Source organism: Mustela erminea, chromosome 4 (assembly GCF_009829155.1).
Source record: "Mustela erminea isolate mMusErm1 chromosome 4, mMusErm1.Pri, whole genome shotgun sequence".
NCBI lineage: Eukaryota > Metazoa > Chordata > Mammalia > Carnivora > Mustelidae > Mustela > Mustela erminea.
In genome coordinates, this window is record NC_045617.1 from 119002343 (window position 1) to 119027319 (window position 24977).

The window sequence follows — 24977 nt, forward strand, 5'->3', positions numbered from 1 at the left end:
CTTGCTGGAAAATCTGCTTCAACTAAGTCCAAAGCTTCTGCTTCCTGGCCCCGTTCTCAGCCCTGGGCGCTGTGGGACCTACCTGAGGATGGGGGTAGGGGGGGCAGCAGGGGGCAAGGACGAGCGTCAGCTAGAATGGAAGTCTTTTAGGGCTGGCTGGTCCATGTCCGTAACTGTGCCACACTCACTCTCCTGGCCCCATCCATGTGACCCATCTTCCCTCAGTTCCTCCTTTATCCAGCAACGCCCTTCACAGGAGCCCTTCTCCCCACTCTGCCAATCCCTCCAGGTCCAGACCAAACTCCCACATGCCCCAGAGGATGTTGCCAACAAAAGTGCAGTTTGCTATGAGGCGCAAAGCTGGTTCCAGGCTGTGCTTCCCAGACCCCCGGGCTCAGAGGGGTTGCTGCTGTCTGGAAATGTGCACAAGGTTTTCCTGACTCAGCTGAATGAGTCTACCCAAGCACTGCAAACCCAGGCCAAGGGGGAAGAACAGAGAGGTATGAGAAGAGAAGATGGCAGGCATGGATGTATTTGATCGTCAGAGAGAGTTCGCGTTCAAATGGCAAAAGAGGTGAGGGGGCCCTAAAAATCCAGTATCCGGCAGGTATACACCAAACTAGGCAGCTCTCCCCTGCTGATCTTTTTGCCAAGCACTGGCGAAGATCCAGCACTTGGGAGTGAAGATTCTAGGCAAGGAGGCAAAGGTTCCGCACATGATCTGATAACAAACCACACAGAGACAGTACCCTGGGATTCAGAGGACTCATCTGTGTGGTACAGAGGATCAGTCCTACACGATGAAGAGGTCAGCCCACAGTCAACAGAGAAATGCACATCACCTGACAGCCGACCCTCATCACAGAAACTGTCTGTGGAAGTTTCTGGAGGAGGTGAGACTTCACTTAGACCCTGAACAGTGACAAGAATGGAGAAGGAGCTGGCTGAGCGGAGGGAAGGAGAAGACCAGCCTGCTCAGGAGTCTGTGGACAGACCAACCCATCCAAAACAGGGGTTTGGTGGCTGGGAGTAGTAGAGCAAAGAAGAGAGAAACGGAGTGAGCCCAGAGGGTGGAGATACTTGAAAATCTGGCTGAGGAGCTCATGTGTTTGTGATTACATTAATCTGTCCTTCCTTCCCTCCATTCATCCAACCAAGGAATATTCTCCGAGCGCGTGGTACATATGGCCCAGTGCTGGGACCTAGGCAAGAAACAAGGAAGGGTGAGGGTCAGGTCATTATCCTGAAAAAACCTTATGACTTAATGAGAAGATGAAAATCCTCATGTGAAAATATCAGGGGTGCTTCAACAAGGCCTGGGGGCCGTTTGCTCAGCCATCCAGAGTGCTGGCCAGGAGAGACAGTGAGGGCTCAGTGCCACATGGGGAGATCACAGAGGTGGTGTCTGAGCTGTGCCTTGAAAGGGAGGCAAGACTGAGAGGTAATCAAGAAGGCAAGCATTAGGGACAAGCACAGCAAAAGTAATCAAGCATTTTGCTCAGGGAACGGCGGGGTCGGGACTGGCTGCAGGGGTTGATGTGAAGAGGCACCAGGAGAGATTAAGATGAAAATGGAGAAAGCCCAGCACTGAGAACTGTCAGGGACCTCCGAACCTTCTGCTTTTACCACTCTCTCTTGTCTGGAAGCCTGGAAGGGCCTCCTCCCGCCTGGCCTTCCTTCCCCCAAACTGGGGAGCTCTCTTCTGAATTAAGAAACACAGGCGTGTTAGTCAGGGTGGGCTAACTGTTACAACAAACAATCCCCAAGCAACAGCAGCTTTGCATTCCAGTCGGGTTTGGTCAGCAGAGAAAGGGCCTCAGCTCTGCACGGTCACCCACGAACATTCCATCTCGTAACTCCAGCACCTCCAGTCGACCATGAGGCCTGAAAGTCAGACGGCACCCAGGAGGCACACCCCCATTCCAGAGACAAGAACCAGCCATGGACCCTGCCCAGATGCCAGCAGGCTGAGATGTCGTTTAACCATATGCCTGGAAAAGGAACTGGGTTTGATGAGAAGCTAGCCAGTCTGTTATGACCTCCAAAATCCTCAAGTCGAATTGATACCTGATTTAAGGAGGGAGAAGGAGAGACATAAAGAATGAGTGAGGACATGGAGGGGCAGAAGCAAGGGCCTGCCAGTGCCAGGGCTGTGGGCTCTGACGCAGATCCTTCCCCTTCAGCTGCATCTTCCGACGGTCCGCCTGAGTCCAGAGAGCTGACAGACTTCTTCCCGTCTCCCCACCTCAGTTGCCCCATCTGCCCCCCAGGAACTCTCACTTGGTCCCTAAGACAGGTGCTGAAGAGCAGCAACCACTCCTGCCCTCCCCAGCAGGGAGGCCAAGGACAGCCAGGGAGACAGTCACCCAGGCCTGCCTCCTCCCTCTGGTGCTCCCGGTGCGATGGAAGAGGAGGCTGAAGAGTAGAATGTTATTACAGCTTTTCCATGATGCAATGTCATCAGGAAGCCCTGGGCCTCTGGGCAGCACCCTGGCAGGTCCCATCACTCTTTCCAGCTGCACAGAGCCTTGTAGCCCATGCTGGAAAGGGCAGGAAGCAGGCTCATAAAACAAAAGGCATGGCAGGACCACTCATCAGCAGCTCTTCAAAATGATCTAAACTTCTGACTTTTGATTTAAATCTGCATTCACTGTGGCCAAAAACATAAAACAGAAGATGAGGGAAAGAACCAGAATGAAGGCTTGGGTGCCAAGAACTAGAGGGGAGGGAGGGAGGCATAGACAGCCCTGGGACAATACCAAGTTGAGTGCCAGCCAGGCGGGCTGACTTGCAGCCAGGTTGGGTCCTTTTCATTATGCATCGCTCAGAACTTCCTTCTGTTATGAGGCTGCCGTAAAATGGGACAGGAGCTTCGAGACTAATCCGAGGACCAAATCCAGACATCTACCTGCTCCCGATGTGCCCTTCACCTTTCTCCCTCAGACCTCTAGAGAGGAGTGTCTCACGGGGGCAGGTGGGGAGACCCGGGTCCAGACTCTGACGTGACCTGTTCTCTTCAGAGGCATTTAGTGGGAGAGCCTCTGTCAGCGCCTGTTGTCAGAGAGTGGCTAGTGTTCTACAGGGACCCGGAGTGGCAGGGCCACTCCTTGAAATGGGCGACAGGGAAGGCCTCTCTGAAGGGACATCCACTAGAGTGAAAGGAGTGAGGCAGGGCCTAAGGCAGATGACAGATGTCTCCAACAAGTGGTGGGGCTTTGGGTATGCTGGGCTGAGCTTTAGGCCACTGTGAGCCTACCCTGGAACACCGTGAACACCTCTGAGTCTTGAAAAACAGCTCCCCTCCAGACAAAGGCAGCTATCCCACTGGCCTGCCCCTTCTGGTTCAACTTTATGCGGGGGCAGGAACCTAACTTCTCCCTTGCAAGTCCACGCCCATTTTTTATGGTAACAGCTGGAATGGGCAGCCGATCATTTCCTCCGGTTGAATAAGTTGAAAGAAGAAAAATCAGGCAGTCATGCCCCACAATACAGCTAAGTATTTAATTCGTTTTGAATGTTTACATTATTAACACCAGCATTACAAAACGGTATTTTTACTTTCAATGTGCAATGATTTAAATGTGCAATTCAGTGTCTCAATTACTGGGATCGTTAGAACTTGAAACACTGAAGCCATGCTCCCTCCCCGAGGTGCCTGTTTCTATAAAGAGCTACCAAAGGACTCCACGGAGCTGAAATACCTGCCCCGTTCCAAATGGATCCCGAGGTACAGCCCTGGTGGGGGACTTCAAGAAGCCAGGGGAGCTTGCATTCAGTGTAGAATGAGTGACAGTCAGCAGGTGGGTGTTAAATGGTCATCAACTCCCTGGGGACTGGCCCTGCCAAACCATATTCCAGGCGGTGCCTATAAATGTGTCCAGAAGGACGCTGGGTGACTGACAAGCCAGTGGGCCCGGACTCTGGCTCCAAACACCCACACACATGAGAAGGCGGGGGTGGGGCGGGGCACAGGTAACACAAGACTGGAGAGGGCCCTAGAGCCCCTTAGGAAACTATAATGCATCCCGAAAGACGCCATTCACGCAGCTCCTGTGATGATACTGAAGGGGCATCCTGATGGCGGGGGTGAGAGTGTAGGCTCTGGAGTCAGTTGGCTGGGGTTCGAGTCCAGGTTCCGTCACTTACCACCCAGTGACCTTGGCAAGTCCGCATCCTCTCTTTACCTGAGTCATCACCTCTGTAAAATGGGGATAATAGCAGTCCTTCTCTCTGAGAGCCATTTCAAGCACGAATGAGTCACTACTGTATGAGGCATTTAGAACAGAGTCTGACACAGAGCAAATAGTCAGGTGTCACTTTATCATTAGAATGCCTGTTTTTTTAAGACGAAGAACTGAAGATCAGAGAGATTAAATAACCTATCATACGCTGGCTGTTCTGAAGGCTTCTGTGCTCCCTCTGCCGGGAAGCCACTCTTGCCCCTTCTGTGACTAGGGTCTCTCTCATACACAGGCCTCCTCCAGACCACCCAGACCCACCCCTGCCCCAATTGCTGTGCACCCAGCACCCTGCTTTGAATCTCTCCCTAGCACTTATTGTATCTGAAATTATCTTACTCATTTACTAAATGACTTAATATATATAAAACACTGTTATTATCATTATTATATGTCTGTTCAGTTGTTGTCTGTCTCCACCCACTTACATGTAAACCCCACGGGATCTGGGCCCTCGCCTGTCCTGTCCACCACTGGGAAGGAGATCAGGGGCTGCTTCATGGGTGTGTAACCTCTGTAGTCACAGAGTGCTCTGAACTCCAAAGAGCCCCACACTTGGCTTAATGCTCCATGGTTACTGTCTCAAAATTCCTTTTTTTTTTTTTAAGAGATTTTATTTATTTGAGAGAGAGCATGCAAGAAAGCACAAGGGGGGGGTACGCAAAGGAAGAGGGAGAGGGAGTAGCAGACTCCCCGCTGATAAGGGAGCTCTACACAGGGCTCAATCCCAGGACACCAAGATCATGACCTGAGCCAAAGGCAAATGTTTAACTGACCAAGCTATCCAGGTGCCCCTGTCTTGAAATTCTTACTATTTTAACAAGGACCTTTCTATTTTCACCTTCTACTGGGCCTCCACAAATTACACAGATAGTGTAATCAATGAATGGATGAAGGAATGAATGGGCAAGCCCACATTCCAACCCAGGTCTGTAAGACTCCAAGGCCTCACTCCTGAACCACCAAACCAAACAAGCCTCCAGTGGAGATAAGAGAGGTGGGCAGGGCAGTCTGAACCGGGAACAACCACAACTCACCTAGAAGAAGCTGCGCTGTGGAGGGGAGAGCCTTAGAAGGAGACACTGACTTGAGTTTCCCGGATGTCGAGTTGTTCTTCTCAACTTCTCATTTCACTTGTGCCTCAAGTGGAGTAAAGACCATTTGCTGCCACCTCACGATACTCCTCCTCTCACTGAAGAGAGAGGGACCTCAGTCCCTACGTCCTAGGGACACTGTCAGCCAACAAGGTGCTCTTCAAAGCCACAGCTGTGGTCAGGCCTCAAGCAGAATGACCAGGCCTTTAGGCATCCAGCACAGCCCTAGGCGCCTGGAACTTGACAGTAAACAGGTATAATCCTTGACCTTTAGGTCTCATGGCAGCCATCAAAACTTCACGGCTAAACAGCTAATGAGGAAGATAGAGCTGGGAGGTACTGCTGGACTGGGAACGAAGGCGGGGGTGCCCCCCCAAAAGCCTCATTTTCTACTCCTCCTGAGCTCTCCTAACCTCAGGCAGGTACTCCCTGAACTTATTTACCTCAAGTGGACATTGCACACCCCAGATTCCCAGAGGTTCTCATTCAATAATAGGTCTTTACTCTTATGGCCTTCAGAACACTTCAAAGCTGATCCTTGTTAAAACCACCCATTTATCTTTCCTCAGATTAAACCCCTTCCTCCTCTTCTCTCTCCCATTCCTCCCCCAGGCCTGGCTCTTGCTGCTCAAGAACCTTTCATTCCCTCTTATCCAGATCCTAACCATCCTTCATGGTCTGGCCCAAATGCCATCTCCTGAAGAAGCCATCTCCAATCTTTCTCCCCTTATTCCTCTGAACAGCTAGAAGTAGTATTTCTTTCTCCAAACTCCCCAGCATTCTCTGACACTTCCATTAAAGTCCCTGTCACTTTGAACTTGTATTCGGGTTGTCTATCCACTACTCAACAGTCCACTCCTTGAAGGCAAGAGTCTCCTGGATTTACCTTTACAAAGTAGGCAGGTAAGAAGGAAGAGGTTTGGGGAAAGCTGGGTGTTGTATGCATCGGATGGTCCTGGCTCAAAGCAGGATAGTGAAGACAGAGCCCGACTCAGCTTAAGGAAACTGGTGGGGGTATCTTGAAAAGAAAAATGATGACATCCCACATGATGCTGCAGCTGGAGATGTATAAGAAAAGAATTGGTAAAACAAGTTTCCCAGGCTGAATCAACCCAGCAGACTTTGCTCAAGCTGGGAAATCTGTGCCTCCCAGGGACACGTGCCCAGTGTGGGGAGGGGAGCTCTGAACGATACTGAAGGGCTGGGGACAGAGGAACTAGAGCTAAGAAGCAGTACCTAGTGGTAATGACAAGCACAGGGGCTGCGATAGGAGAGATAGGGAGGCGAATGTGATTAAATTGCGCGTGCTATGTGATTAAATCCATACACATCTTCATCGAATAACAACCTGTATTTACATGCAAATGTATTCGTTTATGCAAATTAGTAGAGGTCTCGGAGGAAGTTTGTTAGTCTGGAGCTTGTGCAAGCATTGAAAAAAGAGAAGCAAACCTGTCCCTGGGGTACACCGCGTCTGACGGGCCCCTGGGAGCTCAGCCGGTTCCAGGAGGAGTAACACTGAATTAGCTCGGCTCGCAGAGACAGGAGAGCAGCGCCCCTCTCCGGAGAGCGCGCGGGCGCCCGCGAACTCACGCATGCTCACTCCTCCTTTCCTACTTCCCCCGGGAAACTGGCGAGCCTATGTGCGCAAGCGCCAACTTTCGCTCTGACTCCTCCCTCAAGGGCGGGGACAAACGGGGCCCAAAATGGCGGCCAGCCGCTACCGGCGTTTCCTTAAGCTCTGTGAGGAATGGCCAGTGGACGAGACCAAACGGGGCCGGGACTTGGGCGCTTACCTGCGGCAGCGGGTAGCACAGGCCTTTCGGGAGGGAGAGAACACCCAGGTGACCGGACTGTGGGGTCCGTCTGCAGCGGGGTGGCGGTTGGGGCGAGGGGCGGAAAGGACGAGGCACGGGCGGGGCTGACGACCGGGCAAGCAGTGGGGTCCACGCATGCGCGAGCCTTCCCTCCCTGGCCGCACGTGCGCGCGGCCCCTACTGTACACCCCACCACCCCTCCCGGAACTTCAGAGAGCGACGACCCAGCCTTTTATTCAGTCCTCTGGCTGCACTGTGGAATTACTGAAGACGCTTTTAAAAAATATAGGTGTCCGGTACCGTACAGCCTTATTGAATTAGAACCTCTGGGGTTGGGGCCTTGTCCTCAATATTTGGTAACTTTCACCAGCTGATTCTGGGTGCAGCCAGAGTTGAGATGGTGTCTGTCGCAGGCTTAGAGCTTCCCTGACATGGTGCTGTTACCTCGCAGTGTTGTGCAGTGACTGAGCCGAACCTCAAGGTCCTCTGCAGGGCCCCAGCTAAGCCTTTGTGTGCTCTCTGGGCCCCTGTAAGTCCATGCAGCAGGTTTGGACCTCAACCCCCGCCCCTGTGTGAGTCATGACCCTACCTTCTCGCTCTCCTCCAGGTTGGTGCTAGGGCGGCTGTGGGGCTCATTCATACACAGCTCATACTAATCGATCACCCGCCATGTGCTGGGAACTGTGCTAGGTGCTGGGGGAGACAGCAGTGAATTAGAAGAGGTCGTGTCCTCTTCTGTCCTCTTCAGCTTCAACTGAAGTTGAAGTTTACATTCTCGTCTGGGACACAGTAAGCAAGTAGACAATGGTAAGAGAGTCCAGATCAGTCCTGTGTTGGATGTCAAAGAGAGTAGCATGATAAAAGAGTAATACTGGTTCTGATACAGAAGGCCTGGCCCAGAAGGTGACACATAGATGACGCATGAAGATGATGAGCTGGCTGTACACTTGGTGGGAAGGGCATTCCAGGCAAAGGTCCTAGGCAGGAAGCAGACTGGCATGTTGAGGAACAGAAAAGAAGCCAGAGTGGCTGAAGGGGAGTGAGTGAGATGGAGTTGCTAAGAGCTGAGGTCAGAGGAGGACAAGAGCCAGGCGCAACAGGGTGTTAACAGGCTCTGGTTAGGAGTTGGATTTTATCATAAGGGCGGTGAGAAGCCATTGGGGAGGTTTGTGAAAACTGACGTGACCTAATTTATTTGTTTTAAAAGATCATTCTGGTTGCATGTGGTGAATGGATTATAGCGGGCAAGGATAGGAACAAGGCAGCTGGAGAAAAGGCTACTCTGGCAAGAAATAATAGTGTTTTGGATGAAGGAGGCAGCACAGGAGACGGAGTGGTGCACTGTGAAGGTTGCTTCAGTGAGACTTGCTAATATAGTGGATGTGACGTAAAGGGGTAAAGAAACCAATGAGAACATCTAGATTTTTTTGGCCTGAGCAACTGGGTGGGAGGAGGTGCCGTTTACTGGGACGAGAAAGACTAGATGAGGAGCAGGTGTGGGAAGAATGTCTTGAGTTCGGTGTTAGACATGTTAAATTTGAGATGCCAAGTGGACTTACCTCCAAGTGAAAATGTCAAGGAGGCAGTGAGATATTTGAGCCTGGGGCTCAGGCAAGAGGTCAGAGGTAGGAAATATGATACATAAACACACAACCTGAAGAAATGACTTTTGCCAAAGTTGGCCACTACCTGTCAAAGCAGGAACATGTTTTTTTGCAGCTTAGCCCCAACGAAGAGCCAAGCCAGACCACCTCCAGGAGCAAGAACATGCCCAGTGGTATCATTGAAACCAGAGTTCAGACTTGGGGGAGGCCATGGCTGAAGTGCCTGGCTATGGGCTTGGGGGAAGGAGTAAGGGGCCACTACGCTGACACACCTTTTACAGTGGTCTTCACTGTTCTGACATAAATCAAGATCTTGAAGGCAAGAATTGTTATCTAGTTCCAACTTTACAAACTCCATAGACTTTTCTAGGGCTCTGCTCCCTACGTATTTTTAGTGTGAGCCTCCTGGGACTAGAGAGGGTGCCATTTATTTTCTCCCCCCGCGCCAGTGTCTAGCATGGTTCTTGGCACATAAAGGACAACCAGTAAATGTCTGGATGAACAGATTGAATAAATGATCGGTTATGACTCATGATACAAAAATCATTTCAATACAGTTGCAGGTGTGGCAGAGCTAGGTGGAGAGAAATAGCGAAGAGTGAGAAGGAATAGTTCTGTGTCCTGAGTGGTGAGAATTTGAAAGCTTGCTGTGTGTGGGGACTCCAGAAGGGGGACAGAGCCTGGTCCTTACCGTCGAGAAACTTACCAGTCAGGTAGACATGCAATTTACTGGACTGAGATTCAGATGGTGATAGCAGCCAGCAGGGAGGCAGGCAGAGACCTGAGGAGGTGAGAGAGTGCGACGTTTGCCTACTTGACTTAGTGTTAGAGGACCCAGAAAAGCTTTCTTTTTTGGAGTTGTCATCTTTTGTCATCACCTGGGGAGATAGTTCTAATTAGCCAAAGGCCCACTGAGATTTGAGTCATAGTTTTAAATGCAAGTCATGGCTTTGTTGATGGTTCTGGAGCCACTGATGAATGCATCCCTAGTAAAGCAAACCAGTATATGATGGGGGCAGCAAGCCCATTACTCAGGACCATTGTCATGGTACCTCATCCTCGTGGCACCTGAGAATGCTCCTGGGCTTAGTAAATCTTGGTGATCATTTGTAGAGGGAGCAGCCCCTTGCCAGAACGGAAAACAGCACTGTGAGTCACTCCCACTGACACCCCGGATCATTTATAAAGCTTGAGAAAGAAAGGAGGTTCTGGTAAACTCTTCATGAAGCTGGCAGCCGGCAGCGAGCATTAGACCCAGCTGGCCGATGGGTGGGGCGCTCCTCCTTGGTTATGCCAGTTGCCAGAAAGATCGGACTAGAAGTGGACGCAGCTCTGCTCCCCAGCCTCCTTGTTCCTGTCGAGGAGAGAGGCAGGCAGTCCTGTCGACCTCCTGGCTTCCTGCATGTTAACAGTACCACTGAACACATGGCCTGGCATGCTTTTGCAGGCATATTCTCATTTAATTTAATCCTCAGTGCAGCTGAGGAAGGTGGCCATCACTTAATTCCCATTTTGCAGACAAGGAAACAAAATCAGAAACCTAAAACAACTTACTCAGGGTCCTCGGGGAATCAGTGGCGAGACAAGTAAGCAACAGAGCCAGCTGTGCCAGTCCTGATCCGGCGTTGCTTCCTTGGTGCCTCCTCTTCCCTCAGCTGCCTTTTCTCCCGAGTTCTTTCTTGCTGAAGAGACCCCTTGTTCCGTGAACATGAAGCCACCCCTTTTCCCTCATGCCCTCTTCAAGCCAATGACAGCTTTACCAAAGAAGTAAATATCTCCTGCTTGTTTACCTACCTGCTTTGCTTTGCCCCAGCCACGACCCCCCTCGTACAGATTGGAAGAAAGATGACCCTCAGGTAGGATATCAGTGCAGAAGGGCCGGACTCACTAGAAAGCAAATCAGTCATTCAGACTTGAATGCAGAGTACAAGAACCTACGCCTCCATTAATACCACTTCACTTTGCCCTTTGGGGAGCCTCACGGTCCACCCAGAACCCACCAAGAAGGAGGCGATGGTGGGAAGCAGGAACACACTTAACACCTCTTACACCCTTGGGCCTTTTGTGCAGTATTTTGAAAGTTAATAGTTATGGGTTTTGCCCCTTCTGAATGCAGTTTCTTCAAGGAAACACGTCCCCTGCAGCACCAAGCGCTCAATAAAAGAATCACGACGTGGGGGCAGGTGGAAAACAACTCTGATTGTTGACTTAAGTACAGGGAAAGGGGCCAGTCCTTCTCATGAGTTCTTTAGGCGTGCAGGCAGCTTCCTGAAAGATCCCTGACTGCACACCCACACCCACTAATCTAGCATGGGGCATGGCTCTGGGGAACAGCTTGGAAACACGGCCACCCAGGAAGGGGCTCACCCACCAGTGAGTTCTTGCATTATACCTTTAAATCCTATCAGCCTCGTTTGAGAAAAGTTGAACGGTGTCTTGGGTTTGCAGTAATGTAAGTGATGGTTTCATGTCTCGGGAGAGTGTAAAGGTTGTATGTAATTCTGTTGTCTCGGTCACCAGGCGGAGCCCTGGACTCTGGCTTTCCTCAGTGTGGCAGGGAGCCAGCTCCATCCACCATTGCCTGGCCGGTGCTGGTTTCGGGGACAGCACCTCAGCCATGCCCATGCCCCGCTCTGTGGGGCCCCAGAAGGCCAGTGTCCGAGGCATGGCCTAAGGACAGATGGTGCTATTTTTAGCTACAATCTGGAACCCACTGCAAAACTGGAGTTATGAGGAGACTCATCTGTGAGAATGCAGACGTCTTCATCTTTTTCCTCCTCTCCCAGTTCCAGGCAGAGCTAGAGCGACCCAAGGTAGTGTTTAGGCTACGGGATGGCAACTTTCTGTGCTCAGTTAAAGATACAGGTGCTCGTCCTCCTAGAGGCATAAATTAGGGACCACTTTAGGTGGGTCCCTGCTTTACTTGGAGCCCTGTGAGTCTGCCTGTTGCCTCCCTGATGAGTGACAGGCAGGTTTGTGAGGTCTTCACTGTCCTCCGATCATTCGTGCCAGCCCGTGTTCTGCTTCTCACCACACGGAAGCCTGTGCCCTGGCCTCCCATTGCCTCCCAAATGGGCTGCCATGCAAGTGGTTCTTAACCTCAGAATCTTGTGCACCGCCCAAAATGCACAAGGCTTGCCAAGATTTGCTGCCCCTGTCCCAACCCCGGCCCTTGAAGCACTCCTTGGCTCAGCTTAAGACCCTGCTTTGCCTAAAACATCTTTGTCCCCTGCTTTTTCACACGTCCTCCAGCCATTCCTCTGATCCCCATTCCACCCACCCCCAGCTCCTTGCCTCTGCGCACTGTGGGACTCTGGCTCTCCCTCTGAACTGTCACTGCGCTGAAACTCAAGACCCCTGCCAGCCCTGCCCTGTCAGCCAGGCCTGGTGACCTGCTCCCACCCCTGATGTCCTGTATCCTGGTGCTCAGTTATACGCTACCCCTGGGGCCATGTTTGATATTTAACGCATGCCTGACTTGTCTCCTCTACTTGATTTCCAATTTCTCCAGGGTCGAGGCTGGGTCTTTATTGTCCCCTCGCAGCCCCCCAGCAGAGCACTCTGCCTAGTAGGTGCTCAAGAAATAGATTTGCACTAGAATTGAAGGGGGCAGGCTCCCATAACGGAATGAACTCATTTCAGAAGTTCATTACCAAGCCATGAAAACCTTTTTCATAGATCCTCCTGGACCGAATCCAGCTCTACCTTAATTAGCAAAGCAATTTGCAACACCCTTTCCCAAAAGTGCTTATGCGTCCCTTTGTGTGACTGGAATCCGGGCCGCTGTGTGGACCGATTGCAGTCACCACCCAAAATTCAATTTTGAAAATCGAAATCAGTGCCTGCGGCACTGATGTAGATTTGTATGTATAAAAGTTTAATATGGTAAAGAGAAATTTACTGACGACTGAGCAGGGGAAATGCAAAAGGAGCAAAAATAGAGCTATAAAGGACACTATGTCAGTTGAACATCTATTTCATTCACATTTAGGGAGCAGAGCTGAATTTTTCATAATGTCCCACGGCTGCCTTCTTCAAACCCACAGCTGCTATTAGTTCTAAAATGTCCGTAATCTCATTAGGTGTGAATGCAAAATCAGGTAATTTAAAGCTTGTATATAAGAATATTTCTAAAAGTGCACAGAACATTTCATCAGGCAAACTGTATATTTCCAAATTCAGAAACATTTGTGCTGGAGTCTGTGAATAAAGTGTAGGATGTAGGAGTGTGGCAAGGCTTCTGGAATCAGATATTTCTACCACTAATCCTTTTAAATGGTAAATAAGACTTTTTTTTGTGGGGAGCTTGGGTTGGATGTGCCCGGGACTGGAATTGGCTGGAGCTGCATCTGCCCTTAGGCAGTCACACCTGGCCAGAAATGAGCACTCCGGCCTCTCATCACCTCCTCATCACCTCCTTGGAGCTGCTCTTACAGCCTCATATGCACACCTTCTGGCCTCAGATAAGAGGTTGGGTGACCAATTCATATTTTGGTGTTTGGTTCTTGTTAGGTGTTTGGTTCCTTCTCGGATTGTTAATGGAGCACGGGGCATTATATAAAATATCTAGGAGGCTGTGTCGTAAATACTGAAGGAATTTTAAGAGGTTGAGGGAGCTCAGACCATCCCATTGTTTTTACATTCAGACCTTATGCTCTTTGCCCTCCTGGGAGCAGTGCTCTACAGGGGTGACCCCGGCTTCCCTCTGTGCCCCTGCAGAGACGGGAAGGAAGAGGATACCTCATTCTCTCAAGGCTTTAGTAGGAGGTTTCCGAATTGCCCCATGGTCACCATTAGAGAAGTTGGAGGAGAAGCAGGAGGGGAACTTGCGTGGCGTGATCTCCCATGCCTCCATTACTTCCATGCCTAGCCACACCCCGGTGGTCACATCAGTGAGGGCAACACTGATCTGCTGAGGACACCCCCACTGCCTCATCCCCCCCAGGGTTGTGCTTTCCAGCCGACCCCCTGCCTGCAGAGCCCCCGCTTCCTTCAGGTAGCCCCTGCTCGTCCTCAGCCATGACCCTCCCGCTGGCCGGTCTCCCCTGGCAGTGTCCACAGCAGTCCTCATTGTACTGCCACCAGGATTACCTGTCCCCAGGGCTGTCCCGAACACTTCCGCTCTTCCCCTTGTAGTCCGTGAGGTGGAGACCGGCATTGCCTGCCAGAACTGTTCACTACCACTAACACTAAGAAAAGCAAATCACTCACATTGATCAGCGTCCCAGGCCCCAACTTCAGAGCAATCCAGGCATCGCCTCGTTTTTCCTCACACCGCCCTCAGAAATAGGGACTATTATTATCTTTCCTTTTAAAAGGTTAAGTTGGCGGGTATGCTTCAAAAATGTCAGTGCTTGAAAGACGAAAGGCCGGGGAACCGTCCCGGCTGAAAGGAGAAAGCCACATGACAGATAAATGCCGCTGGTGATCCTGGGCCAAAAGGAAATTTTTTTTTTTTTTAATGTAAGGATTATAACGGAAACAATGGACAGAACTGGAATATGGATGATGAACTAGATAAAAGTGTTGCATCAATGTCAGGTGTCCTGAATTTGATCACCGAACCGTGGTTATGTAAGAGAAATGCCCTTGTTCTCAGGAAACCCACGGAAATATTATGGCACGAAGGAGCGTCACGCTCCAACTTACTCTCAAATGGATCAGAAGGAAAATACGTATATATAGAGAGAGTGATAAAGCAAATGTGGCAGGTTTTTTCTAAAGTGTGGGGGACGGGGAGATTGCATGATTTGCCCAGCATCCTGGGTCTGATAAGTGAAGGAGCCAAGATTCCAAGGCAGGAGGTGTGACTCCACTGCTCTTCACAGCCATGGAGACCTGCTCATACACAGGGCCGAGCACACTGCAGGTTCTTGGTGCGTGTTTTTTTTTTTTTTTTTTTAAGATTTTCTCTCTTTCCTTTTTTTTTTTTTTTTTTTTTTTAAGATTTTATTTATTTGACAGATCACAAGCAGGCGGGGAAGCAGGCTCCCACTGAGCAGAGAGCCGGATGCGGGGCTTGATCCCAGGACCCTGAGACCATGACCTGAGCTGAAGGCAGAGGCTCAACCCACTGAGCCACCCAGGCGCCCCTTGGTGCCTTATTTTTAAATTTGTAAGTGAGCCCATCCACACAAGAATGAAGACCACAGGCGAAAGATGAAATGGCACGATTTTCTTTTGATAATTGACATAATATTTAAAACTTGGTGCTGGCGTTATTCTGTTTCCTTTTGTGTCTCGCACACTCTGTTCTCCCTTCCGTGTTAGCTCGTGGTTATGCACGTTCCACTGAAACCAGAATGTTTGAAATGCTTTCCTCTGAAGTGTGTGCTGCAGAATTCAGTTCCAGCTGGACTTCCCCCTCTGCCCCGCCCCAAGAACGCTGCCCTACAGGGCTCAGGACCCAGTCCCAGCCTTAGGTTTTTCCATCCCTTCCTTTTGTTCAGCCCTCTGCGCCAGTCCACCCAAGTAATGCCTTTGATTATTACTCAGCGAATCCTGGCTACCTCCTCAGCCCCAAATCCTCTCTCTTCTGATGTGGCTACCTGGGCCTTGTCGTGGTGAGTGGCCTGAACCCGGGGATGGATCAAGTAAAATTACATGATGGATTGTCTTTTTTGGTTGGCTGTGAAAGGGGGGACCTCATTTGACACGTGCACAGAGGCAGAAACAGAGGGACCTTATTAAAACACTTAATTACTTATTTATTTATGCTTTGCCTTCTTCGAGAAAGGATTTAAGTTGGAAAAATCCATCATTTAAATTCTAGGGAAAAACATAAACGAGAAAGTTTTTTTTCAGGGGAACTTTCAGAATTCTTGGAATCGTGCAAGGAACCATAGGTAAAATAATAGTGAGGGCAGAAGGAAGGGAAAACTAAAAAGTGGGATGAATGGGCAAACCACCTCACGTCTAAGCGTGTCCATGTTTCTTGCAGTTTCCAGCAAGGGCACCAGGGTGTCCTGATTTTTCTCCCTCTATTTGCAAGGCCTCAGTGTTTGCGCCCTTTCCTTTCTAGCAGGACCTAATTGGACTCTCCCTCTGGATTCTCAATTCAACTATCTCATCTTTAACTACTGCCTTCATCATGTTTCTTTGCTTTTAAAATTGTAATGGCTCACCATAGATGAAAGCGCAGACGATTTTTTTTTTTTTTTGCCTTTCATAAAAGAGTATTTAATACATTTTATATTGAAGGTGTTTTTTTTTTTTAAGATTTTATTTATTTATCAGAGAGAGAGAGGGGAGAGAGCGAGCACAGGCAGAGGCAGAGGGAGAAGCAGGCTCCCTGCCGAGCAAGGAGCCCGATGTGGGACTCGATCCCAGGACGCTGGGATCATGACCTGAGCCGAAGGCAGCTGCTTAACCAACTGAGCTACCCAGGCGTCCCGATATTGAAGGTTTAACTCAAAAAACTCTTGCTCTTTCTTCCACCCAAGCTCTTACTGCATATTTAGGCCATCAGCCAGACTGATCTGGTGTGAAACATAGACAGCATCCGGTTCTCTTGCTCACACCATCCCTCCACCTAGAAGGCCTCACCGCTCTCGCTTCTGCTCCCCAACTCCTGTGCATCCTTGAGAACCCAGCTCAGTCTCACTCTCACCATACGCTGAGCCTATGAATCACCCCTTCGCCCCCCGACCCCGGTTGCTTCCCACACCACCATGAGGTTCACCCTTCTGATACTGTATTTTCATTGCCGTGGCTCCACTGCCGCTGGTGTGGTGGTCCACTAGTCACAGATGCTCAACAAACATTTGTTTGCCAGTTGATGGAGTTTTTCCGCAGGCTGGGGAGTGGATGAGGTCAAGCCATCACGGAAAGGTGATTTCTAATAGCTTTCTCATCACTGGAGCTGGAGGCCAAGTTGGCTTCCCACGGAGGGGAGAAGCTGGTGCTAAGCGGCAGGCTGCTTCATTTGCATTGCGGAAGCGGGGTCCTAACTGGAGGTGCAGACGCAGGGCAGGGTGGAAGCCGGCTTGTTTGCTTACTTCCTTGGGGGGCTCTTTGTTTTTCAGATTGCAGAGCCTGAGGCCTGTGATCAGATGTATGAGAGCCTAGCACGACTTCATTCAAACTATTACAAACACAAGGTGAGTGGGTCAGTCTTTTTTATATCCCCAGCCCTCGGACTGGAAATGACCAATGAGAGTGAGTGAAAAATCTGATTATATGGTGCTTTGTAAAGAAGTGTGGTTTTGCGCCTTTTAAATGCAACCAGTAATTTCAACCAAGCCAACAAGGGCGCCTGGTAGAGGCTTTTAGGTCACCTAAATAAAAGCTATTTATAATTTTGAATAACAGCCATGTGTTTTATAGACCAGTGTGTGCTCCGCGTGTATCTGACACCTGTTGAGCCTTACCCGTTATTTTCCCATCTTCTCTGATGGAGCTGGCATTTCCCCACATTCGTGATAAAGATGGGTGCTTCGGGAACGTCCTGTCAGACAAAGCTGGGCTTTTCCTCAGCCCTGATGTGATTACTGTCAAATTCCGTTCAGCGTGGTTTTCCCCAGACTGGAACAATGTGTTCAGTAACTCTCTAGAGATACACACACCCAAATGCCTAGCCTACAGGGAAAAGGGATTTCTTCTAAATCCTCGCAACTCAGAGTGGGGTCTGTGAGCAGCCATGCACGCATCTCCCTGCCCCTGCCCCCAACTGGTTAGAAATGCAGAATTGGGGGGACCACACCCAGACTTCCTAAATCACACAGGCTTTTTCCCCCCAGGCTTCTTGGATCCATTCAGGCGAGGCCAAGTTTTTGACCTCTAGGTGGCGCCGCTCTTCTAGCCGGGCCCCTGGCTTGCGGAGGCCCACACTGGGGAACTGTGCAGAAGAGTAAGGCTTCTCAAGGATCATCAGGTCTCTGACGTTTTGCTGCAGAACTAATCTCTCCCCCACCTTCTCTGTCCTCTCTGCCCCGTGTGACCAGTACCCTCGGCCCAGAGACACAAGCTTCAGTGGCCTCTCTGTGGAAGAGTACAAGCTGATCCTGTCCACAGGTATTGACAGCCCTGCTGCCCTTTCTGGTCGGTTTGCAAATGATTCTTTGAGTTCGAGCAGCCAAGGGGAATTGTCTAATAAGACCATGCTGCATGATGGAAAGTCTTGTGGAATAGCCTAGAGGAAAATCTGAAGCTTGAGGGCTCATGCTTTTTGGCCATGGAATATGAAGAAGGTCAAAGGCATTATTTTAAAAAAGAAAATCCATCTTTAGAGCTTTTAAATTCAAGCCTGGGCAGCGGGGAACAGGGGAATTCATATTTGCCAAATGGAAGTAGTTGAAATCAGGATGGAAGGAAAATAATTTTATTTTTATGGTCCTAAGGGGGCCTTATAAACAATGAGGGTTTTAATTAAAACAAAAAGCCATTCAATAAACTTGTATGGGGATATCCGTTGAAGAGTTATCTGACCCAGGGGACGTGGTTTGTGGGTTAGATACGGGTTTAACTAGGTACATTTGGGAGTTGTTGACAAACCTCAATTAACAGGAAAGGAAATACCTTGCCTAGCCGTCCCCTCCTTACTTCCCCATATCCATTGTCACCAAAAGGGGAGTTGAGGGTAGTGGCAAGGGGAGCCTGGGTTGAAGTAGGGAGGGTCTGGAAAATTACTATTTTTATTGCCAAGGATACCATATACAAAAATAGGCTAACCTTTTCTGCAAGGGCATGGCCCTGAAACATTTGCCTTTTGGTACCCTAGAACCTTCTCTTTCCTATTCCTCTGGCAGCCTTTCAGTGACTGAGTTTTGGGGATTTGGCCTTCCAGAGAATGCTTAACCTTCTGAACAGAAGTGGTATCACCTGCTATCGTATGTCAGCTCTGATCCTATTTTTGTTACAGTACTCTGGAAAACTGGGGTAAAGATATTTTGGCCAGGCAGAATTACTTTATCAACAGTTTTTAAAAATACGTACATAAATGTATTCCCCTGTCCCTAGGCCCATGCAGTTACCAGCAATGATGCACTGTGTCACTCTGAGGGCCCCAGAGGGTTTGAACAAAGTTTGAACTTGAAATTAGAATGGAAATAAGTTCCAGAGGCCCAGCCTCCGCCCTTAGCCTCTGGACACATCTGCGAGTGGGGCAGGGGGGTGAGGAAGGGGCGACAGACTCGGCAGCAAAGGATGGGGAGTTGGAAGACTTCACCACTGACCTGTGGTTCCAACTTGTTGTGGCTGGGAGCTCGACTCTGGGAAATTTGCTGATAATTTGTTTTCACAATAAGCCTCATATGTTTTTGTTGCAACTGTTTGGCACAAGCTCCTGATTGTTTCTTCTAACAAGGCAAGAATACACACCTTACAGTGTTTGAGGGCTTGGCGAGTCTGAAATGTGGCCAAGGTCTCGGGCCCAAGTGTGTTCCCCTGGCCTTGGGGTCATGGTAGACTCTGAGAGAGTCCTCGTGGCTCGCAAGTGGGCAGGGACCCCTCAGCCTCCCACTTTGTGCCCACAAGACAACCTAGACTTCTGGAAAGATTTCAGTATGGGATGTTGGGCTCATGGCTGAGGTAGAGCGTATGTCCTCATTTAGTCAAGAGCCCATCGACCATAAATGTAAGTTGCCTTTTTGTTCAGAAAAGCTCTTCTTTTTCTTCTCCAGAAGTTTTGTTAACCAAGGAAAATCTAGGCTATGAAATTAAAACAATACTATGTGAAAATCTAAATTTACAGTACAGATAAAATTAGGCAGCATAGAACTTTAGCCCTAGAGAGCCTTTAGATGGGTGGTTGGTGGGGGGGGGGGGGGGTTGCAAATCTGCCACATCGCTGTGTGACGACATCTGGAGACATTTTTAGATGTCCCTGCTCAGGGCCTGGTAGGGGGGCTGCTACTGACATCTAGTGGGGAGAGGCCAAGTTGCTGCTAAACGTCTTAGAGTGAGCAGGTCAGCCCCACAACAAAGGACTTGGTGACCCAAAATGTCAGTAGCACCGAGACTGAGAAAGCTGGTTTTGGGGTCTCTGGGATGTGTGTGTTGTGTGTGTGTCCTTAAAAAGGGCCTCACTAGCTCTCACCAACCAGCTCCCTGCCACCTTCATAGCTGAGAAGATGGCCAGCTTTTCCTGAGTGCAGGCCAAGCGCCAAGCAGATTTTCCTCTTACTTTCTTTAGTCCACAACTTTGGAGGCGGGTGTTTTGACCTCCACCTTACAGATGAGGATTCTGAGGCTAACAGGGTTGAATCATTTGTGGCCCAGTGAGATGATCGGTGGGGATCCCGGGTCCATCTCCCGCTGCCCCTCGCCCTGGGCCTGCTCAAGCCCACAGCATATGGTGGGCCCACTCTGCCCGGCTTCATGTCCCAGCTCTGCCACTTCTGAGCTGTGTGACCTGAGCAAGTTACCTGGCCTCCCTCAGCCTTAATTTTCACATCTGAGAAGTGGAGACAGTAAGGCCTGCCAAGTTTTAAGAGGAGGCCTCTGGGCCCATGGGATGTGTTGCTGATGGGATGGTGCCATTCCTTTGCTGGTCCTGTGGAACCGGGCAGCGGGGGGTGGGGGGCATGTAGATGTGGGCAGAGGGCACAGTAAGTCACAGGGTGCTTCGTGTGGGCCTGCTACGCAGGTACTCCCTCTCACAGACCACGCTGTGTAAAAATCAAGGTGTGCTCAGATGACAAGAGCCCGTGGGGCCAATTTACATAATCATATTGCCGACTTTCAGTCTATTCTTGTGTTTCCCCTCTTGCAGACACCTTGGAAGAGTTTAAGGAAATGAATAAAGGCATGTGGAAGAAACTGCAGGAGAAGTTTGCCCCCAGGAATCCCGAGGAGAAGCAGAAGGCCTGGGCTCGGCCCTTATCTCGCCCGCGCACCTAAGTGTGGAGTCTTGTACATTGTCATCATAATAAAACTGCCCTCATTTCCCCATCGTCCACAGTTTGGGAATCTCCTCAGCCTCACAAGAAGAAGCCCTTGTCGCTCTAAAAGAAAGCTGCCTGAGAAGGGATGCCGTCGAGCGTCCGCCCTGCCTGCCGGTCAGGGTAGGGAAGTCTCCAGAAGAGAGGAAATGTGGGTCTCTGTCTGGGCCGGAGAAGGGAAGGTGCCGGGACCTCTGGGCAAGGTGCTTCCTGCGCAGCCAGGGGAGCCCCATCTGCCAGCAGGGGTCTGGCTGGCTCCTGGCGAAAATCTCAGGCTCGCTTTTGTTGTAAGAGCTCCTGGGGGAGAGCCAGAAATAGTGGTAAATATCGAAGAAGGCATCCTGTTGCCAGCAGAGAGCAGCAGGAGGTGGTGTCGCGGAGAGATGAGAAGAGCCGGCTTGGCCCTCATTCCCACTGACTGACTCAGAAGGACGGAGCCCAGTCCTCTGCTCCTGACCTTGCAGAAAACCCATGTTCCTCGTTGGCTTAAGGGCCAGAGTAAAGCTACGGACGGGCCTTGGCCAGGCGGGGCCTCAGATCACTGGGCTTCAGCCCTCTGGGCAGGTTGTGTGGGAGGTCACAGGACAAAAACCCCTGGGGCCGGAGCCACACGGGGTCACCTTATTATTCCATAGAACCTTAGCTCTTCCGTAAATGTTCATGTTCCCCACTTGAGCTTTCTTCTGTTAAGCACAGAGCTGAGAGAAGGGATAGGGCAGGGGCTGATGGCACCCCTCAGGGGGAAGTGAACATGAGCTCTTAACCCCATCTGTACCTAGACTCCTCAGTGTGTGCTGAAGTACAGACAATAAAATACACCCAGTTCCCCTGCAACACAGTTCTCCGGTAGGGCTGCAAGATGGGATGCACTCAGGTATCTACCAAGAACCCGAGGTGAGGCTGGGCTGGTGGGCAAGGGCTCATATTCTGTCCCCTGCCCGTGCGCCGCAGGAACCCGCACAGCCCCCGGGGAGCATAGGAATCCGCATCCTTTCCCCACAGCCTGGAGTTCTATTAATTTATTTAAGGCAATTAACATATTAGTTCTTAGGCCAAAGGATTTGTAAAATGTTACACCAAGAGATAAAACAAGCAGTCCAAAACCAGACACTCAAACACACCCAGGTCCTGTCATGTGGGCCAGCGATTGTTGTCAGCAGGCCTACTAGGAAGGGGCAGGTCCCAGGAGCAAGGCTCTTCATCCTCAGGTCAGTCTCCCTGGGGCAGAGCCAGAGTGGTGGCCTGAACGATGAGGTCTTCGTGCTGTCCACAGCAGATCCGAGGCCCAGGCATGGCCCCCTTTGAATAAGTTAAATACCAGCACTAAAATCACTAGCAACGACAGCATTACGGCACCTCCCTGGGGCGCGGGCAGAGGCCAAAATGTAGTGCTTAGAACAGAGAGGGGACCCCACTCCTAACGACCCCCACAAGGAGGAACACAGGAATGTCAGTTACTGCTTTAAGGGACAAAGCGATTGTCTTTCAAGACGGCTTCTCTTCCTCTAAGGCATTAAGGTAAGCGGAGTCCCAGGGACGTTCTGAGTTGTCTCTAACGGCTCTAGGCAGGACTGGCAGCCCCATGGCCCCACCCGCCGCACCGGCCAGAGCCTGGGATGGCTCGGGGGTGTCCGGCAGAGTGGGATCTGGAGGCCAAGTGGGCCCCTGGCCTGGAGAGGCTGGCAAACTGGCTGGGCCCCCTGACCCACAGGAAGGGGCAGCATTCCAGTCGCTGCTGTCCGTGATGACCATCCCCCATCGGGGCTTCCAGCGGCTCTCAGCGGCTCATGCAGTTCTGGACGTCCACGAAGCCCAGGCGTTGCCTGCGTTTCCGCTGCTCTGTCATCTAGGATTAAATGGGCCCACGCGTCCGGTCAGGGAGCCTGGCACTCACTCCCACCGTGGGCACCGGGGAGGGGCCAGTGCCCGCCCCCCACCCCCTGCCTAGTGGGCCCAGCTGCTGTTCAGCGCTGGCAGCAGGCCAAGGCCCCCCCAGGGTGCACTGAGGATGTCAGCCCCAAACCCTTGTCCTCAATTAGTGCATCACGAACCCCTGATGTGGTGCAGCTGGGGAACCACCCCACCTAAAAGAGGGGCTGCCTAACCTCATTTAGCCACTGCCAGATGGCGAGGAGGATGCTCTGGGCAAGAGGGAACCTTGACAAGTGGAAGGATGCCCTGACCTCCCTGATCACCAGTGAGCCCTTCAGACAGCCTCCCTAGCAGCTGCCAGGGGTGAGGTGGGGAGTGAGGGGGAAAGACCTCTCACACCTCTACCAAGTGTCCACTTGGCCCTTTCTTCCAGGGGCTCACAGACAGGAGCTGCCAACCTCAAGTCTGGTTTTCCATGAGGGAGAGAGTGTCTCTGAAACCTTCAGTCTTCCACCCCAGACCCAAGAAGGAAAGGAAGGGGTGTGAAGGCCCCAGCACCCTCCCCCTCTCCCCCGTGGCAGGCTGGGCTGTGACCCCACCCCCAGTGAGGCTCTGAAGCTGGGGACCCCAAGGGTGGGACTGGGTACACACCTGCTCCTTGAGCTCGTTGAGCTGGGCAGTGAGGTGGGACACAAGCTTCATGGTGGAGTTGAGCTTGTCCTGAAGAATCCGGATCTCATTCTGCTCCCCTTCCCCCTCATTGCACACTAGGGACATGGCCCTCATCCGGGGGAACCAGTCCAGGTTCTTGTTCTGAAAAAGGTCCCCCACGGGATGAGCAAGCTGGGCCCAGCCTAGGAAGGCCTCGTTTAGAAAAGCAATAAGGGAGGGGAGCCTGCTGTCACACCCTGGACAAATTACTCCCCGGGGACTTGTCAGGGGAAAATCTGAACCGACTGGGGTTCTCTCTGACCCTGGGCAGGGCGGAGAGACCAGTGCCCTGGGACAGGCTAACTTCCGTTCCACAGCCTCAAGTCTCACTGCTATCAGCACCGTCTGTTTTTACTCTCCTGACACCCCACGAGAGGAGGAGGGGGGCCTCTGCACCAGACCCCGAAGCTCCTTCCTTCCGCCCTGCCCCGTCTGCCCCTCATGCTCCACACCCCAGGAAGATTCGAGTCAGACACATGGCTCATCGAGCAAGGGGAGGGTCTGCCGAGGACAGCTGGCATCTGATGTGTCTGAGAGGCAAGGCCACATTTCCCGGGATGGGGGAGGAGGGGAAGGGGGCCACCAGGTGTCTGGCTCCTTGTCACAAGCTGGGAGTTCTCAGACCATCAGATAAACCTGTACTCAAAGATCAAATTATAGACTTAAGAAATAGTAGAACTCCCCCATTTCTCCCCAACTAATAGGTCTTTCCTTTTAGCCTGCAATTTATCCATTGTGTGGTGATTAGAAGCTGCACTACATCTGATGGAATGGACGGGCTTCCTCTTCCCGAAACACTATGAGACCTTTTTTTAATTATTATTATTTTTCATTGCTGTCACTGCCTCCCTCACTACAGAAATTGGACAGATTATCTCTGATCCCTCCTAGATCTGATAGTTGCAAGTAATCCCAGCCTCCCTCTCAGCCTAGACCATCCAAAGCTTTTGGGAAGCTGCCATTCCTCTCGCCGAGCTGGAAAAGGCCCCTTGAGAACGTCCACAGAGCAGCAGCCGGGTGGAATCCCCTGATTCCTCAGTATCGGGCAACCAAGGGCCTGGGGAACCCCGTGCACGTCCTTTGGGGCTGACAGGTTTGCTGTGGGCTTTTCCCGGACAACTGAGCCTGTGAAGGAGAGCTCAGAGGCCTCTCCAGCCTTCCCACAAGTGTTCCCAGATATCCCACCCCAGTTGGCCATGGTTGCTCGTCTCCAGGGCCACACCTTGATCATCTGGGCCACGTAGCTCTCGGGCCCCGTGTAGTCTGTCTTGTTTTTCACACGGACTAGCACGATGAAGTACAGGTAGTTCCACATGTTGTGTTCGAACTTGATGTGCTCCTCAAAGGATACCGTCTTGTTATCAAACTTGTCTCTCTCCAACCCTGAGGGTGTGGGGGGTGAGGATGAGACCGTCAGCCTCCCACAGCCATCACGGGGCTCCCTGGTCGAGCAGATACCGCCTCTGGGTGCAGTGTGGGGGCATCTGGTCTCAGGCTGATGGGTCTGGTAAACACATGTGACAGCCCACCCCAGCCTATGTAGATCACTTCTATTTAAGGCTCTAGCCACTTAGCCGTGGAGAGCCCCCACCCCTACCCCCCTACCCCCCCGCTGCCACAGCTGCAGCCCTCCACAGGCCGAGGACTGAGGCAGCCAGCTTTCCGAGCCCAGGGGTAGGAAACAGGGATAGCTGAGAAGGAATCTTGTCCCGCAGGTGCCACTGGCTCCTCTGCCTGGGGTGAGGGGACTAGCACCTCAAAC

The 24977-nt window shown here is 51.3% G+C and overlaps 2 protein-coding genes and 1 long non-coding RNA gene across 4 annotated transcripts in view; 1 reads left to right on the forward strand and 2 right to left on the reverse strand.

The window, feature by feature from the left end:
* The first annotated feature begins 6994 nt into the window (after nt 1–6994).
* Nucleotides 6995–20647, forward strand: LOC116588899 (ubiquinol-cytochrome-c reductase complex assembly factor 2). Its single transcript, XM_032340610.1, has 4 exons — nt 6995–7176; nt 16778–16852; nt 17696–17765; nt 20464–20647. Exons 1-4 carry the CDS (start codon nt 7039–7041, stop codon nt 20589–20591), a joined length of 411 nt encoding a protein of 136 aa, XP_032196501.1. The 5' UTR covers nt 6995–7038; the 3' UTR covers nt 20592–20647.
* LOC116588900 lies at nt 7703–11221 on the reverse strand. Its single transcript, XR_004285120.1, has 3 exons — nt 11146–11221; nt 9460–9534; nt 7703–7842 (listed from the first exon to the last, which is right to left on the reverse strand). It is a non-coding gene; the product is annotated as an uncharacterized LOC116588900 (long non-coding RNA).
* Nucleotides 20648–21636: 989 nt separating the features above from the next.
* Nucleotides 21637–24977, reverse strand: part of ITPR3 (inositol 1,4,5-trisphosphate receptor type 3) — a 66548-nt gene continuing 63207 nt past the window's right edge. For both annotated transcript variants that reach the window (XM_032340607.1, XM_032340606.1), the window contains exons 56-58: nt 24438–24598; nt 23156–23317; nt 21637–22478 (exon numbers count right to left, since the gene is read on the reverse strand). In XM_032340607.1, coding sequence (XP_032196498.1) covers nt 22410–22478; nt 23156–23317; nt 24438–24598 — 392 coding nt within the window. In that variant the 3' untranslated portion in view covers nt 21637–22409. The remainder of the gene's footprint in view (nt 22479–23155; nt 23318–24437; nt 24599–24977) is intronic.

Excerpts from the sequence above, each read along its gene's own strand:
- LOC116588899 (XM_032340610.1), top strand. The coding sequence starts at position 7,039 with ATGGCGGCCAGCCGCTACCGGCGTTTCCTTAAGCTCTGTGAGGAATGG. Across the intron at positions 16,853-17,695 it reads CAAACTATTACAAACACAAG|TACCCTCGGCCCAGAGACAC; the intron begins GTGAGTGGGTCA and ends CCGTGTGACCAG. Across the intron at positions 17,766-20,463 it reads CAAGCTGATCCTGTCCACAG|ACACCTTGGAAGAGTTTAAG; the intron begins GTATTGACAGCC and ends CCCCTCTTGCAG.